At 35.6% G+C, this 18,440-nt stretch overlaps 2 protein-coding genes across 4 annotated transcripts in view; both read left to right on the forward strand.

The window, feature by feature from the left end:
* The first annotated feature begins 202 nt into the window (after nt 1-202).
* On the forward strand, nt 203-17,966 carry LOC129451763 (uncharacterized). Of its 3 annotated transcripts, none has more exons than XR_012360115.1 (2): nt 203-588; nt 989-3,908. XR_012360115.1 is itself a non-coding variant. In XM_073859514.1 (2 exons), the coding sequence occupies exon 2, from the start codon at nt 16,520-16,522 to the stop codon at nt 17,399-17,401; it is 882 nt and encodes a 293-aa protein (XP_073715615.1). In that variant the 5' UTR covers nt 372-588; nt 16,376-16,519; the 3' UTR covers nt 17,402-17,966. The 3 variants fall into 3 exon arrangements, 2 of the variants coding, with proteins under 2 accessions (XP_073715615.1, XP_073715614.1); XM_073859514.1 differs by lacking the exon at nt 989-3,908 and adding an exon at nt 16,376-17,966 and having other exon boundaries at nt 372-588; XM_073859513.1 differs by lacking the exons at nt 203-588; nt 989-3,908 and adding exons at nt 12,821-12,898; nt 16,362-17,966.
* LOC141349017 (uncharacterized) overlaps nt 7,732-18,440 on the forward strand; it is a 105,240-nt gene continuing 94,531 nt past the window's right edge. The window contains exons 1-2 of the mRNA XM_073859462.1: nt 7,732-7,816; nt 9,723-9,956. Coding sequence (XP_073715563.1) covers nt 9,881-9,956 — 76 coding nt within the window. The 5' untranslated portion in view covers nt 7,732-7,816; nt 9,723-9,880. The remainder of the gene's footprint in view (nt 7,817-9,722; nt 9,957-18,440) is intronic.

Here is an 18,440-nt window from a genome sequence, read left to right on the forward strand (position 1 = left end):
TTAACGATGTTTTATGTTTCTTTATCCGGGGTCAATCTCATTCGTGAAAACCAGTAAAAACATATGGACTTAGTATAATTTTAATTGTCTATTTTAAAGGTTTTGCCTGTTTTAAAAATCATTACTTTTATTTATCACTTTAGGAAAGATTTAACGTGCGCGATTACTACAGTACTTATGATAGTTTATGGAACGCTCTCTCCTTAGAATAAGGTTTTCAGTCGTGATATAAATATTTAACGTATAAATGCCGATATTATACATACCAATGTTTATTACACATGTTTATTTTTAATATTTAATTTGTAAATATATTTATATTATTTAATGTCCTGTGTTTAAGAGGTAAATAAAGAGACTTTTATTGTGTTTCTATGAGCCTTCCGTGTGATGACATCATTCGGACTGCGCCTCGCTTCGCCAGTGGGAAGGTCAAGAATTGTTTAAGTTGTATAAATTAAACAAAATATTTACTTCATCAACTTGAATCAATTTTGAAACAATTTTTAAAAAACGATCATTTAATTTTAAAGTGCTCAGTGTTGTTTTCGATAAGCCCGACAATGAGCAAATACATTTAAGCTTCGGGTATGTTTGGTGTTCTCTTTTTACGTAATATACTCTTTTCCATACAGTCTAAATTGTATGAGTAGCATACGAAGCAGTAACTAAGTTTGTATTTACATTAAAAACCATTGCCATGAGACTTTTGAAATGAACAAAGCATATAAAAACCTTGATAAACAACACAGTGCCAAGAGTATGTGTGTTGTGTACAGAGAAATATAATGTCGATTTTATGTAGGTAAATATTCATTTTGCCACTATTAATGAAGAGTGTTATTTACACATGGTAATTTTTTGATTTATATGACTTATTTTTGAAATACATTTTAAATTCTGAACTCTGTACTTTGTTTTGTATATTGATTGTTAACAAGTGACAATATAAAAATGATTGTATATCTTCACATGTCTATTCCTGTAGATGCTGAAGAAACAATCTTAAATGAGACAATCTTCAGTGAAGTCACTATCACACCAGTTCATCTATAAATACTGTGAAGAAGTCAAACAAGCAGCTGCTGTCACAACACATTCAACTACTCTACTATTCTGATCCACTGTTGTAATGATGGAGTGTGTTAAAGAAGAGACTGATCCTGAATCATTCACAATAACACCTCAACATACTCAACAACAAAGAGGTTTGTGTCTAATCTCAATGACTGATGAAGAGCATCTTAAGGAACATAAAGTAAGTCACACTGATGAGAGGACCTTTGCATGCCCTCAGTGTGATAAATGTTTTAAACAGAAAAGAAATCTTAATATTCACATAAAGACTCACACTACTGAAAGGCCATACAGCTGTCCTCAATGTGGAAAGACCTACAGACATAAAGCACACCTTAGGGAACATTTAGTTACTCACATTGGTGAGTTGTGCTTCACCTGTCCTCAGTGTGATAAGGGTTTTTCACGACAACGTAATCTTTATGATCACTTAAAGACGCACACTGGGGAAAGACCCTTCACCTGCCCTCACTGTCAAAAGGGTTTTTTAAAAAAAAGAAATCTTGATATTCACATAAAGACTCACACTGGAGAAAGACCACACGGCTGCCCTCATTGTGAAAAGACTTACATATGTAAAGGGGATCTTAAGAAACATTTAATGATTCACACAGATAACAGGCCCTTTGCATGTCCTCAATGTGATGAGGCTTTTTTACAACAAAGAAATCTTAATGCTCACATAAAGACTCACACTGCAGAAAAGACATACAGCTGTCCTCACTGTGAAAAGACCTACACGTGTAAACAGCACCTTACAGATCATATAGTGACTCATACAAATGTAAGACCCTTTGTATGTCTGCAGTGTGATAAGGGTTTTTCAAATAAAAGAAGTTTTAATGCTCACTTAAAAACTCACACTGGAGAAAAGACATACAGCTGCTCTCTGTGTGAAAAGACTTACAAATCTAAAAAGTCCCTGAAACAACATAAAATAAGTCACACTGGCCAAACACCTTTTTCTTGTTCTCAATGTGGAAAGAGTTTTACACAAAAGGGAACCCTTACTAGTCACATGAGGATTCACAGTGGTGATGGGCTTTACACCTGTCCTCATTGTGGAAAGAGTTTCACAAAAAAAGTACATTTAGAGAGTCACATCCGCATTCACACTGGAGAAAGACCTTACAAGTGCCCTCAGTGTAACAAGGGCTTTACACAGCGTGGACATCTTCTGTGTCACATACGACTTCATACAGGTGAGAAGCCATCTGTGTGCCATCTGTGTGGTAAGCGTTATGCACAGGCACGAAATCTTAAATTTCATCTGGTGTTTCACCATTCAGTAGAAAACCCCTAAAAGTGTTCACATTGTGGAAAGAGTTTTATTGAGTCTGTGCTGCTGATAAAACACAAGTGACTGTATACTGGAGAGAAGCTGCACCGCTGTCATTCATGTTGGAGAAGTTTCAGATGATCACACAGCTGCAAAGCGCTGTCTGCAAAGAGGGAACAAAGATCAACTTCAGTCTTCAGGTCCAAGCACATGATGTGAAATGAAGATAAACCTCACGATTGAATTACTCCAAAATATATATTTTTAATGCATTACATGAAGTGGTGAAATTTGTTTCTGTAGCTCATCTTGTAGAGCATTGTGTTAACAGTGCAAAAGGTCATGGGTTCAATCCCAGGAACACTCATTCTGATTAAATGTATAGCTTTAATGTATTGTAACTTGCTTTGGATAAAAGTGTCACAGTAATTCGTTGAGTTGTAAATAATGCAGATAATGGCAGTTGTAATTGATATACAGTGTTGGGGAAAGTTAATTTTAAAAGTAATGCATTACAATATTAAGTTAATTCCCAAAAAAGTAACTAATTGCATACTTTTCGTGAAAAATAATGCTACTTTTAAGTTCATTTTTTTACTTGGCTGAGGCTTGATCTCGTTCAGGCTTTGCACATGTTTTTATGACTTATAGGTTTTGCATTCAGAAATTGCACATTTCCATCACAAAAATATCAAGCTCTGGCCTGCCATCTCCTTTTTGGACTCAAAACTGTTCCCGCTAAGACGCGCACGCCACCCAAATAGTGCGTAAATCTATGTGACTATGTCCAGTTTAATTCAGTACGTTTGTTTTTTTTAATCAAATTAATTAAACCGAAAAGTAACTCGAATTGCTTTTCTTTAAAAATAACTCAAATATTAATGTGTACATTTATAAAGTAATGCTTTACTTTACTCGTTACCTCAGAAAAGTAATATTATTACGTAATGCACGTTACTTGTAATCCGTTACCCCAACACTGTTGATATTGCCAAAAGTTTTGGGACACCTGGGTGGTTGAAAGCAGGCAATGTGACTTACCCGGGTAAGTTTAGGAGTAAGTACGTTGATAACCTCTGCTTTCGGTTCCAAAAACGAAGTTAATTTTCGGGATATGTAAGTAACCATAGCAACTGACTCTCTGAGGATAGCAGGTTATGTTCCATAGTTCATTTTAGTTAATGATACGAAGCTTCAGAGTTTGTCTGCGCATGCGTGCACTTATGCGAGCATGTAGCGGCGCGTGGAAACATATATTTTGGTTTATAATAATGTTAAAGCATTTATTTTATTACATTTACATTCGCGAATATTTATTGTCTTAGAAAATGTATGTTTACTTTTTTTTTTTTAAATAAAATACTTTTTTAATAAAATGAATTGATATTTGTTATTGGACTAAATACTATACATTTAATTAGGTCCATTATTAATATATCTCCAAATATCAGTGGATGCATGTGACACAATTCCATCAGTTAATTGATGTTAACAATAAGGTACATTTCCATATCAATTTTGTGAATTTATAAATAAACTCATCTTTCACTTACTACTAGATAATATGAGATTAATCTCAATTTATAATAAATGTGTGTGCAAATACATGATCATTATTGAGCCAGAAATCTTAACATATATTACTAAAGGCAGTGTTATAGTAAATGGGTATAAGATGTTACTCCTGCCTGCAGTATCTGATGGGCATGTGCATTTTACCTGACCCACACAATAGCCCTATTCGGACGGGATTAGTTTTACAGGGGGACCTCTAAGAAAATCGTGCTTTTCAGAGGTCCTCTGTGTTTTTAATCCCATCCGAATCGACCACCAGTGAAGCACAGGCATAATTTAACACTGACCCACAGGTGAAACACAGACTTCATTAGATGACACCCACTGAAACACACATATGCATATAAAGCATATGCGACATGCCACGTCGCATTGCTGCAGTAATTCAGGCAAAAGGAGCCATGCACAACTATTGAGTGCTGTTCATATGGTCATACTTTTCAATAGACCAAGATTTCTGAAAATCCTTTCTTTGTATTGTTCTTAAGTAATATTCAAATTTTCTGAGATACTGCATTTGGGATTTTCCTTAGTTGTCAGTTATATCATCAAAATTTAAAAAATAAACATTTAAAATATATCAGTTTGTGTGTAATGAATTAATATAATATGCAAGTTTCACTTTTTTAATGGAATTAGTAAAAGAAATCAACTTTTTGATGATATTCTAATTATATGACCAGCACCTGTATAGTTTGCATTAAGTGTAAATTCTTTATTTTGTAATGTAAACTTTAACTGATTTGACAACTTCAAATAAACATGTTTTGTATATTTCCTTTGGTGTAGAGAAGACGATAGTTCATTCATTTTCTTGCATTTCACGAATTTAGACATAAATTAAAGAAACGGACTTTTATTTTGTTTCTTGAAACCTGTGCAGTGACGTCATAAGATATGCGCTGCTCTCGTCTGTCGGTGGAGGGAGTCATATAAAAACATATAAATGTGGCTTGATCTTTTAATCAAAGGTACTACAGCAACTTAAATATCATTAAAACAATGTTAAATAATATTACAATGATACTTATTATGATACAATTATAATATTTTATTGTATTTCTAAAGTACTGATCTGATTGGAGTGCTTCAGAACAGATTCAGTTGCTGATAACACAAAGAACGACTTGTGTTTTTTCATATTGATTGAATTATTAAATTATAACTTTGGACATTTGTATATCTTCACAGGTCTGTTGCTGTAGATGCTGAAGAAACAAATTAAATGACACAATCTTCAGTGAAGTCACTATCACACCAGTTCATCTATAAATACTGTGAAGAAGTCAAACAAGCAGCTGCTGTCACAACACATTCAACTACTCTACTATTCTGATCCACTGTTGTAATGATGGAGTGTGTTAAAGAGGAGACTGATCCTGAATCATTCACAATAACACCTCAACATACTCAACAACAAAGAGGTTTGTCTCTAATCTTAATGACTAAGGAACATAAAGTAAGTCACACAGGTGAGAGGACTTACATCTGCCCTCAGTGTGATAAGACTTGCACAAATAAAAGTTCCTTTAGGGAACACATAGTATTTCACACTGGTGAGAGGACCTTCACCTGCCCTCACTGTCAAAAGGGTTTTTTACGAAAAAGTAATCTTAATGTTCACATAAAGACTCACTCTACTGAAAGGCCCTACAGCTGCCCTCAATGTGGAAAGACCTTCAGATTTAAAGGGCACCTTATGGAACATTTAGTAAGTCATACTGGTGAGAGGCCCTTCACCTGCCCTCACTGTCAAAAGGGTTTTTTACGAAAAAGTAATCTTAAAAGTCACATAAAGACTCACACTGGAGAAAGACCACACGGCTGCCCTCATTGTGAAAAGACTTACAGATATAAAGGGGATCTTAAGAAACATTTAATAATTCACACAGATAAGAGGCCCTTTGCATGTCCTCAATGTGATGAGGCTTTTTTACAAAAAAGGCATCTTAATGATCACATAAAGACTCACACTGCAGAAAAGACATACAGCTGTCCTCACTGTGAAAAGACCTACACGTGTAAACAGCACCTTACAGATCATATAGTGACTCATACAAATGTAAGACCCTTTGTATGCCTACATTGTGATAAGGGTTTTTCAACTGAAAGTAGTTTTAATGCTAACTTAAAAACTCACACTGAAGAAAAGACATACATCTGCCATCTGTGTGAAAAGACTTACAAATATAAAGATTCTCTGAAACAACATGAAATTAGTCACACTGACCAAACACTTTTTTCTTGCCCTCAATGTGGAAAGAGTTTTACACAAAAGGGAACCCTTACTATTCACATGAGGATTCACAGTGGTGATAGGCCTTACATCTGTCCTCATTGTGGGAGGAGTTTCCCAACAAAAAAACGTTTAGAGAATCACATACGCATTCACACTGGAGAGAAACCTTACAGGTGCCCTCAGTGTGACAAGAGTTTTAGAGAACGAGGAGCTCTTAAGGGTCACATACGTACTCATACAGGTGAGAAGCCTTACTCGTGCCATCTGTGTGATAAGCCTTACACACATGCACAAGGTCTCAAATATCATCTGCTGTCTGTCCATACTGTATAAAACCCCTAAAAGTGCTCACATTGTGTAAAGAGTTTTATTGAGTCTGTGACGCTGATCAAACACAAGTGACTGTATACTGGAGAGAAGCTGCACCGCTGTCATTCATGTTGAAGAAGTTTCAGACGATCACACACCTGCAGATTCACAGAGAAAAGAGCCGTCTGCAAAGAGTGAACAAAGATCAACTTCAGTCTTCAGGTCCAAGAACATGATGTGAAATGAAGATAATCCCCACGATTGCATTACTACAAAATTACATCAAGTGGTGAAATTTGTTCCTGTAACTCAACTTGTAGAGCATTGTATTAGCAGTGCAAAAGGTCATGGGTTCAATCCCAGAATCACACATTCTGATCAAATGTATAGCTTTAATGTATTGTATTTGCTTAATAATTATGTCAGCAAAATGTATTAAAATTATTATTTTCCCCCTGGATTTATTGTTTTTTTATGTTGGTATTAATATCAGTACTATTAAATTTGCACTCATTAGAGGGAATTTGTTAAATGATGGTGACAACGGTTTCAATCTCCATTCATTAATTTAAGAGAACTAAAATTCTTGTGGCTGACATGAGATTATTAAAGAAATCGTTCACCCAAAACAAAACATTTCTGTCTCTATTATTCAGGTCTTGCAGTCTGTAAAACATTTCCCCACTTATCTGTCTAATGCATAAAAAAGTGTTGACCGCCTGTGTATGTGCACAGTATTTTAATGTAGTGTACTTTTAATTGTATGTAAAGTGTACAAGCAAAATGGAAATATACTCTGACCTTAAAGCTGCCTTGGAGCACTTAACTAGGTTAGTATTCTTCTCCAGTTAATTTTATCCATACATGTGTGCCCTGACTCTTAATGTAAACTTTAACTGATGCGGTGTCATTGAATTGTATATTCTAAATTGTAATCGTTTCACAAATGTGGTATATTTAACCTTAAATATTTTTTTACCTACAAACAAACATGTTTTGTATATTTCCTTTGATGTAGAAGATGATAGGTCATTAATTTCCTTGCATTTCACGAATTTGGAGATGAATTAAAGAAAGGGACTTTTATATTGCTTCTTGGAGCCGGTCGTGCAGTGACGTCATAAGGAGTGCGCGACTCTCGTCTTTTGGTGGAAGGAGAGAAGATTGAGGTGAATAAAAGATACTACAGCAACTTAAATATTATTGAAACAAAGTTAAATAATGTTACGGTGTTATTTGAAGTAATTATACTTTTTTTTCTAAAGTACAGAAAATTGTTCCACTAGGACCAAAGTTATACAAGGAAAGAGATTTACTTAACTTTTTAAGCCATTCAGGTATGTAGGTTTTATAAATGTGTTGGTGAGCTTTACATTCATTTTAAGGAATATTCATGCTCCTCTTTTTCATACAGTTATTTAACATAGCAGATGGGCATTACTTGTAAAAAAGACATGGATAATGCAGGTACAAATGTACTTTGTTTTTCCAGTTGAAAATGGTCAGATATTGTGTGTTTTTGTAAACAAGATTGTAAATGATTTGCATTTTTTTTACTCTCCAAATTTTTATGCAGACAAATAGAAAACTGTAAAGAAGAACTTACAATTGGTTTAAAGGAATGTGCAACCCTCTCTGTGAAAACCAGGTTAAAGCCTGGGCCACACTTAAAGTATTTTAAAAATCGTATACACCTTTTTTAAATGTGAGCCACCACAAACTATCTGCTCATGATGAGCTACCATCCTGCAGATTTAAGCTCCAACCCTAATTAAACACAGCTAAAGCAGCTAATTTTAGCTGCGTCCGAAAGCTCTAAAATGCACAGTCAAACGCATATTACAACAAGTTACGATTAACTAAGAATAATAGTCAACTTTATAATTGTTAATAATTTAAAATAAGACAGTCTTGATGACATATGCAGCCTAGAAATGCGACCGTAGGAGGAAAAAATTAGGCAGCTGACTTGTTACCTCGCTGCTTCATGAGGCAATGACTTCGGAGGCATGAAGGCAGCTAAGATAAACGCTTCCGGACACACTTCAAAGGCAGCGTGTTTGAAATATAAACAGAGGGCACCTTTTTCAAATTTTTTACATATTTGAAATAGGGCTGGGAAAAGATTAATCGCGATTTACATGTGTATATATATTTATTTATTTATTTATATATATTCTATATTATATATACATTTTAAAAAATTATATATAAAGTTAAAAAATCTGACATGAATATATGTATGTGTGTGTGTGGTTAAATATACACAATCATTACACTCAGTACACACACATATATTATGCAAAAAATAACTTTTATTTTGTTTATTTTCCCAGCCTTAATTGAAATCTACAATACTAATTTCTCGCTAGAAATGCAATTGAAAGGTGTCAAGGGTACAAATGTTCATTTATTTACACTAAATTTGTGCTCCACCTGCTTTCTTGGCTGCCAGTTTATTTTTTCGAACTCGACCAATCCCATTCCCCATGCGTACACACGCATAGAATTGTGGGAAAAGATCTCGAGTTAGGAGTCAGAAAGTAAACCTTGCATTGGATACGGACATGCCTTGATGCTTTCCTTTCATAGAAAGCTGCCTCAAAAAGCAGCGATTTTCATGTTCTGTCTCACAATTTTATGCGTGGGTGTGCATGGGGAATGTGATTGGTCAAGTTCGTAAAAAATAAAACTGCAGCCAAGGAAGTGTCTGGAGCACAAATTTATTGTAAATAAAGGTATGTTTTCACTTTTGACATGTTTTAATTGCATTTCAAGTGAGAAATTAGTATTGTTTTCAAATATAGGATTAATTTTCACAAAGACGTGCTCTGTTTATATTTTGAACCGAATTAAATTTTACTGCCTATGAAGTGTGTCCGGCTACGTTTCTCTTAGCTGGGAGATCTTACGATGTGACTTTACAGGAAACAAACATAACAATGATGACAAGCATAATCGTATTAGTATCAACAATGTGGGCTGCTTTTTACATCTCTGATGTCTATCTCACTTTGGACTGTGCCTGCTGCGCCATGATGACTGCGGTTTTTTAGGCTTTATGTCTTTCATCAGCTTGCTTTCTGATTGTGAATTGTTTTAATATATAACTTGTGTAATGCATTTGCAAAAGGGAGTGCTTCAGATCAAATTCAGTTGCTGATAACACAAAGAATGACTGGTGTCTTGGCGTATTGATTGAATTGTTAAATTATAACTTTGGTAATTTATATATCTTCTCAGGTCTGTTCCTGTAGATGCTAAATGAACAATCCCATATGACACAATCTTCAGTGAAGTCACTATCACACCAGTTCATCTATAAATACTGTGAAGAAGTCAAACAAGCAGCTGCTGTCACAACACATTCAACTACTCTACTATTCTGATCCACTGTTGTAATGATGGAGTGTGTTAAAGAGGAGACTGATCCTGAATCATTCACAATAACATCTCAATATACTCAACAACAAAGAGGTTTGTGTCTAATCTCAATGACTGAGAAAGAGCATCTTAAGGAACTTAAAGTAAGTCTCACAGGTGAGAGGACTTACATCTGCCCTCAGTGTGATAAGACTTGCACAACTAAAAGGTCCTATAAGGAACACATAGTATGTCACACTGGTGAGAGGACCTTCACCTGCCCTCACTGTCAAAAGGGTTTTTTACGAAAAATAAATCTTAATGCTCACATAAAGACTCACTCTACTGAAAGGCCCTACAGCTGCCCTCAATGTGGAAAGACCTTCAGATTTAAAGGGCACCTTAAGGAACATTTAATAAGTCATACTGGTGAGAGGCCCTTCACCTGCCCTCACTGTCAAAAGGGTTTTTTACGAAAAAGAAATCTTAAAATTCACATAAAGACTCACACTGGAGAAAGACCACACGCCTGCCCTCATTGTGAAAAGACTTACATATGTAAAGGGGATCTTAAGAAACATTTAATGATTCACACCGATAAGAGGCCCTTTACATGTCCTCAATGTGATGAGGCTTTTTTACAAAAAAGAGATCTTAATGAACACACAAAGACTCACACTGCAGAAAAGACATACAGCTGTCCTCACTGTGAAAAGACCTACACGTGTAAACAGCACCTTACAGATCATATAGTGACTCATACAAATGTAAGACCCTTTGTATGCCTACATTGTGATAAGGGTTTTTCAACTGAAAGTAGTTTTAATGCTCACTTAAAAACTCACACTGATGAAAAGACATACATCTGCCATCTGTGTGAAAAGACTTACAAATCTAAAGAGTCCCTAAAACAACATGAAATGAGTCACACTGACCAAACACCTTTTTCTTGCCCTCAATGTGGAAAGAGTTTTACACAAAAGGGATCCCTTACTAGTCACATGAGGATTCACAGTGGTGATAGGCCTTACACCTGTCCTCATTGTGGGAAGGGTTTCATAATAAAAGGACATCTAAAAATTCACATACGCATTCACACTGGAGAGAAACCTTTTAGGTGCCCTCAGTGTGACAAGAGCTTTAAAGAACGAGGACAACTTCAGTGTCACATACGAATTCATACAGGTGAGAAGCCTTACTCGTGCCATCTGTGTGATAAGAGTTACACACAGTCACGAAGTCTCAAATTTCATCTGCTGTCTGTCCATACTGTAGAAAACCCCTAAAAGTGTTCACGTTGTGTAAAGAGTTTTATTGAGTCTGTGACGCTGATCAAACACAAGTGACTGTATACTGGAGAGAAGCTGTGCCGCTGTCATTCATGTTGGAGAAGTTTCAGACGATCACACACCTGCAGATTCACAGAGAAAAGCGCAATGAACAATGATCAACTTCAGTCTTCAGGTCCAAGAACATGATGTGAAATGAAGATAATCCTCATGATTGAAGCTTTAATGTATTGTATTTGCTTTGGATAATTATGTCAGCAAAATGTATTAAAATAAAAATGTTCCCCCTGGATTTATTGTTTTTTTATGTTGGTATTAATATCAGTACTATTAGATTTGCACTCATTAGAGGTAATTTGTTAAATAATGGTAACAACGGTTTAAATCTCCATTCATTAACTTAAGTGAACTAAAATTCTTGTGGCTGACATGAGATTATTAAAGGACTCGTTCAACCAAAACATTTCTGTCATTATTCACTTATATAAGCAAGCACTGCACATGTTATATGTCTCCATTATTCAGGTCTTACAGTCTGTAAAACATTTCCCCACTTATCTGTCTAATGCATAAAAAAGTGTTGATTGCCTGTGTTTGTGCACAGTATTTTAATGTAGTGTACTTTTAATTGTACACATAGTGTACAAGCAAAATGGAAATATAATCTGAGTTTAAAGCTGGCCTGGAGCACTTAACTAGGTTAGTATTCTTCTCCAGTTAATTTTATCCATACATGTGTGCCCTGACTCTTATGAGTTATTTGTTCATATATCAGTCTGCACTGATGATTACTGATACATTTAGGGGTGGTTTAGCTTAAGCCAGGACTAGACCTGAGTTTAATTGGGAAATATAACTAGTTTTAAAGGTGCAGTGTGTAAATTTTAGCAGCATCTAGTTGTGAGGTTGATAATTGCAACCAACGGCTCAGTCCACTGCTCACCCCTCGCTTTTAAAACACATAGAGAAGTTACGGTACAAACACCGGACAAACACGTCATTGTCAGAGACAACTTTGTCCCAAAGTTTGTCCGCTAAAGGCTTCGGTAGAAACATGGTGGCACAAAATGGCGACTTCCATGTTAGGGGACTCTCTGTGTGTGTAGATAAAAACGTCTCATTCTAAGCCGGTAATAAACACATAATGGTTCATTATGAGAGGTCTTTATACACCCCTGATAATATAGTTTTATATATTATTTTGCATTTCTGTCAAGAGATCCTTCTAAAAATTACACACTGCACCTTTAACAAACATACCCTACTTAAAACATTACTTATGTGCATTTCGAGGCAAAACAAGGGGCACTGATGTATTTTAAGATATGTCAGTGCAGGTTGTTTTCAGTTTGGACAGCTCTTACATTTATTTTAGTCTAGGACTAGTCTAATCCCTTTACGGGAAACCGCCCCATAGTCAGTAAACAGTCAGTGTTTTTGTGATATAGTTTGCATTAAGTGTAAATTATTTATTTTGTTATGTAAACTTTAACTGATGCGGTGTCATTGAATTGTAGATTCTAAATTGTAATCTTTGACAAATGTGGGATATTTAACCTTAAATATATTTATTTTACCTACAAATAAACATGTTTTGTATATTTCCTTTGGTGTAGAAGATGATAGTTCATTCATTTCCTTGCATTTCAAGAATTTGGACATACATTAAAGAGAGGGACTTTTATATTGCTTCTTGGAGCCTGTCGTGCAGTGACGTCATAAGGAGTGCGCGAGATTCGTCTGTCGATGGAGGGAGAGAAGATTGAGGTGAATAAAACCTTATAAAATAGTATTAAAAAGCGTAATACAGCAACGTAAATATTATTTAAACAAAGTTAAATAATGTTACGGTGTTATTTGAAGTAATTATACTTTTTTTTCTAAAGTACAGAAAATTGTTCCACTAGAACGAGATTTACATTTACTTAACTTTTTAAGCCATTCAGGAATGTACGTTTTATAAATGTGTTGGTGAGCTTTACATCAGTGGTTCTCAAACTGGGGGCCGGGGCCCCCAGGGGGGCCGCGAGATGGTACCAGGGGGGCCCCAGTTTTATGACATTTTATAAAATAAATAAATTTATCATGAATTCTGTGCAATTAAACCTAAAAAAAATTAGACTACTAACCAACAGCACTACTTCGTATCATTTAATATGTTTTGTTTAATTAAAAGTTGAGTTTTAAAACAGTTTCTTGTCATACATTTTCTTTGGGGGGGCCGTGTAGGAATGCGGCGTACACAAGGGGGGCAGCGCGCTGAAAAAGTTTGAGAACCACTGCTTTACATGACTTTTAAGGAATATTCATGATCCTCTTTTCCATACAGCTATTAACATAGCAGATGGATATTTGCTGTTGTTAGTAAAAATTGATCAGGGTCCTAACTTGTAAGATATGGGAAACACAATTACAAATGTACTTTGATTTTCCAGTTAATAATTATTAGATATTGTATGTTTGTGTAAACAGGATTGTAAATGATTAGCATTTTTACTCTCCAAATTTCTATGCAGACAAATGGAAAATTGAAAAGACAACTTGCAAGTAGTTTAAAAGATTGTGCAACCCTGTTTGTGAAAACCAAGTTAAAGCCTGGGCCACACTAAAAGTTTTTGAAAAATCTTATACACTTTTTTTAAAAATGTGAGCGACCACAAACGTGATGACAAAAAATATATGATTTAAAAGTTTTTTTCCTATAGTGCAGGGGCTTCAGCCCTGCTCCTGGTGAGCTTCCATCCTGCAGATTTTAGCTCCAACCCCAATTAAACACAGCCGAAGCAGCTTATTTTTGGCTGCATCCGAAAGCTCTAAAATGCAGCTTCAAAAACATATTTCAAGTTACGGTTAACTAAGAATAATAGTCAACTTTATAATTGTTAATATTTTGAAATAAGACGTGTGCAGCCTAGAAATGCGACCTTGGGAGGCTGCAGCCTTAGGCCCTGTTTATATTAGAGCATTTGCGTTTTAAAACAGCATTTTAAAATGAAAACGATCCTCGTTTATACTGGCATTTTAAAAAGAATGTTCATCCACACTATACACGACCATAAACGCATGAAACATGACCAATCACGTAACTGGGCATGCGCATAAAAGTGTAAAATAACTTATTACTCTAATAATAGCTTACCTTTGCGCATTTATGCAGCCTAAGGGTGTGCGACATTGACAAAAATTCATACCTGGGCCCTTTGCTGGCAACTACAACAGACACTATTTTTAAACCTATAAAAATGTGTTTGGGAAAGTCTTATTTTAGCTCGCCCCTGCAACATATTAATATGATTAATAGGTTAATTTTGATTTTATAACTAAACAGAAAGGTCTTTATGCTTTAAAAAGAAAGCATTCAAGTGAACAGTACTAAACGAAATAGATTTCAGCAAATGCAAACTTCAATCAAACATAGTAAGAGGTGAAGTATAGCTTTAACCTACAGAAATGCTTATTGCATTCATTTTTAAAAGTGTGTGAGGTCCGTGCACGTCCTCCGCTAGCAACACAGAAAGAGCTAGCTAAAGCGCAATCGGCTAAACGAGCATTAAATATTAATGACGTTGAGTTTATTGTTTTTATTAATTTATATTCACAAAACTTATTAACAAAACATTGATTACAATTAAGAGACAAATTATATGAAACGAAATTCATTTTAAATTAGCAAACAAAACTTAAATTAAACTCGAAAATAATGTCTGACCCATTACAATTCTACCTTCATATTGGCCTTTACAACGCCCTATATGGCGTTTAAAATTACAGTCTGTCTTTCGTAATAAGCTAACTAAATTTAAACAAAACATAAACAACATTACAACAATATTCAAACCCAACAATACTCAAACATAAATATAAAACAGACCTTATCTATAAGGATACATGTTAAAACAATCCGATATAGCTTTTATAATAGCTGGTTGGTAGATGTTTACTATTTTTGGCAAAACCTCCGTTGCAAACCTCCATTTACCTGAATAAAATAATCTTTACCTTGAAAATGATGTGCTGTCACGTTAACATAAGCTGTTCGTTTACAAAAGACTCCGTCTATGTTCATTTACACTCAGCACAACGTCTGAGTTCTCAAACTAAAACAGGGTCTGCAGCGTTTGCGAACGAATCCGTTTATGGGGGTCAAAAACGGTGGTGTAGTGTAGATGAAAGGCGTAAACGTAGCAAAAGTAACGCGTTTTAAAGGATAAACGCATTAATGTAAACATAGCCTTAAAGCAACACTATGTAGTTTCCATGTAAAAATGGCTTACAGCTCCCCCATGTGGTTGATAAGCGCAACAGTGCCTGGTATCAGACACTCTTCTGCAGGCAGGGGAAGGGGCGGGGCTGTGTGCTCTACCCTCCACCGCCACTTTCAGAGTGTGCTTGTAGCAGCTAGGAGGCTGCTCAGGTTGCAGCAACAGTACAAGTTGTCCAGTTAAAAGTTGTTCTATCACTGAAATAATTTTAGAGACATTATTTAAAGGTAAAAAACTACATAGTGTTGCTTTAATGAAAGGTTTACTTCCTGTCTCCTGAGATATCGCTTGCGTCTGAAAAAATTAGGCACCTGACTTTTTGCCTCGCTGCCTCATGAGGCAATGACTTCGGAGGGATGAATGCAGCTAACAGAAACGCTTTCGGACAAACTTCAAAGGCAGCGTGTTTGAAATATAAACAGAGAGCGCCTTTTTTCAAATTTTTCACATATTTGAAAAATACAATACTAATTTATTGCTAGAAATGCAATTAAAAGGTGTAAAAAGTAAAAATACTAAGTCGAGTTCAAAAAAATAAAACTGCAGCCAAGGAAGTGTCTGGAGCATAAATTTAGTGTAATTAAAGATATATTTTCACTTTTTACATTTTTTAATTGCATTTCTAGTTAGAAATAATTAGTATTGTTTTCAAATATAGGATTATTTTCCACAAAGACGCGCTCTGTTTATATTTTAAACCGGATTCATTTTTACTGCATATGAAGTGTGTCCGGCTACATTTCTCTTAGCTGGGAGATCTTGCGATGTGACAGGAAACAAACATAACAATGACAGGCATAATCGTATTAGTATCAACACTGTGGGCTGCTTTTTACATCTCTGATGTCTATCTCAATTTGGACTGTGCCTGCTGCGCCATGACTGCGGCGCAACAAAGATCGACTGGTGTCTTGCCGTATTGATTGAATTGTTAAATTGGAACTTTGGTCATTTGTATATCTTCACAGGTCTGTTCCTGTAGATGCTGAAGAAACAATCTTAAATGACACAATCTTCAGTGAAGTCACTATCACACCAGTTCATCTATAAATACTGTGAAGAAGTCAAACAAGCAGCTGCTGTCACAACACATTCAACTACTCTACTATTCTGATCCACTGTTGTAATGATGGAGTGTGTTAAAGAGGAGACTGATCCTGAATCATTTACAATAACACCTCAACATACTCAACAACAAAGAGGTTTGTCTCTAATCTTAATGACTGATAAAGAGCATCTTCAGGAACATACAATAAGTAACACCGATGAGACGACCTTTGCCTGCCCTGAGTGTGATAAATGTTTTAAACAGAAAAAAAATCTTAATGCTCACATAAAGACTCACACTACTGAAAGGCCCTACAGCTGCCATCAATGTGGAAAGACCTACAGAAATCCATCGCACCTCAAGGAACATTTAGTGAGTCACACTGGCGAGAGGCCCTTTACCTGCCCTCACTGTCAAAAGGGTTTTTCTTTTAAAGGAAAACTTAATGTTCACTTAAAGATTCACACTGGAGAAAGCACATACAAATGTAAAGAGTCCCTGAAAGAACATAAAATAAGTAACAGTGACCACAAGCCTTTCACTTGCTCTCAATGTGGAAAGAGTTTTACAAAAAAGGGAGTCCTTAATGTTCACATGAGGATTCACAGTGGTTATAGGCCTTACACCTGTCCTCATTGTGGAAAGAGTTCCACAACAAAAACACATTTAGAGAGTCACATACGCGTTCACACTGGAGAGAAACCTTACAGGTGCCCTCAGTGTGACAAGAGTTTTACACAACGAGGACAACTACAGAGTCACATACGAATTCATACTGGAGAGAAACCTTTTAAGTGCACTCAGTGTGACAAGAGTTTTAAACAACGTGGACATCTTCTGTCTCACATACTACTTCATACAGGTGAGAAGCCTTACTCGTGCCATCTGTGTGATAAAAGTTACACACAGCCACAAGGTCTCAAATATCATCTGTCTGTCCATTCTGTAAAAAATCCCTAAAAGTGCTCACATTGTGGAAAGAGTTTTATTGAGTCTGTGACGGTGATAAAACACAAGTGACTGTATACTGGAGAGAAGCTGCACCGCTGTCATTCATGTTGGAGAAGTTTCAGACGATCACACAGCTACAAAGCTCTATCTGTAAAGAGTGAACAAAGATCAACTTCAGTCTTCAGGTCCAAGCACACGATGTGAAATACAGATAAACCTCACAATTGAACTTCTCCAATATTACATAAATTGGTGAAATTCATTACTGTAGCTCATCTTGTAGAGCATTGTGTTAGTTAGCAGTGCAAAAGATCATGGGTTCAATCCCAGAAACACACATGATGAGCTTTAATGTATTGTATTTGCTTTGGATAATATGTCAGCAAAATGTATTAAAATTTTATTTTCCCCCAGGATTTGTTTTTTATGTTGGTATTAATATCAGTATGAGATTTACACTCATTAGAGGTAATTTGTTAAATGATGGTAACAACGGTATAAATCTCCATTAACTTAAGCGAACTAAAATTTTTGTGACTAAAGTAAGATTATTAAAGGACTCGTTCACCCAAAACTGAACATTTCTGTCATTATTTACTTATGAGCCAGCACTGCACATGTTGTTTGTCTTCATTATTCAGGTCTTAAAGTCTGTACTACATTTCAAAAACATTTCCCCACTCAGTTCCTCTTTAGTGAATTTCAACTTGTAAGCATAGCTTTTTGTACTGTTTATTGTTGGCACTTAAGACATAATGTTAAATGTCTAATGCATAAAAAAAGGTTTCGACCGCCTGTATTTGTGCACAGTATTTTATTGTGCTGTACTTTTAATTTTATGTATAGTGTCCAAGCAAAATGGAAATATACTCTGAGCTTAAAGCTGCTCTCTTAGATTAGGAGACTTCTCCAGTTAGTTTTATCCATACATGTGTGCCCTGACTCTTATGTGTTATTTGTTACTCCTGATGATTACTGATAAATGCAGCCAGTAAACAGTCAGTGGGTGTCATTCACTAAGCATGCATATGCACAAATTTGTTTGTAA

Source organism: Misgurnus anguillicaudatus, chromosome 21 (genome assembly GCF_027580225.2).
Source record: "Misgurnus anguillicaudatus chromosome 21, ASM2758022v2, whole genome shotgun sequence".
In the NCBI taxonomy this organism is placed as follows: Eukaryota; Metazoa; Chordata; class Actinopteri; order Cypriniformes; family Cobitidae; genus Misgurnus; species Misgurnus anguillicaudatus.

Bases quoted from the DNA above. Each gene is read 5' to 3' on its own strand.
- LOC129451763 (XM_073859514.1), top strand. From the start codon at position 16,520: ATGATGGAGTGTGTTAAAGAGGAGACTGATCCTGAATCATTTACAATA.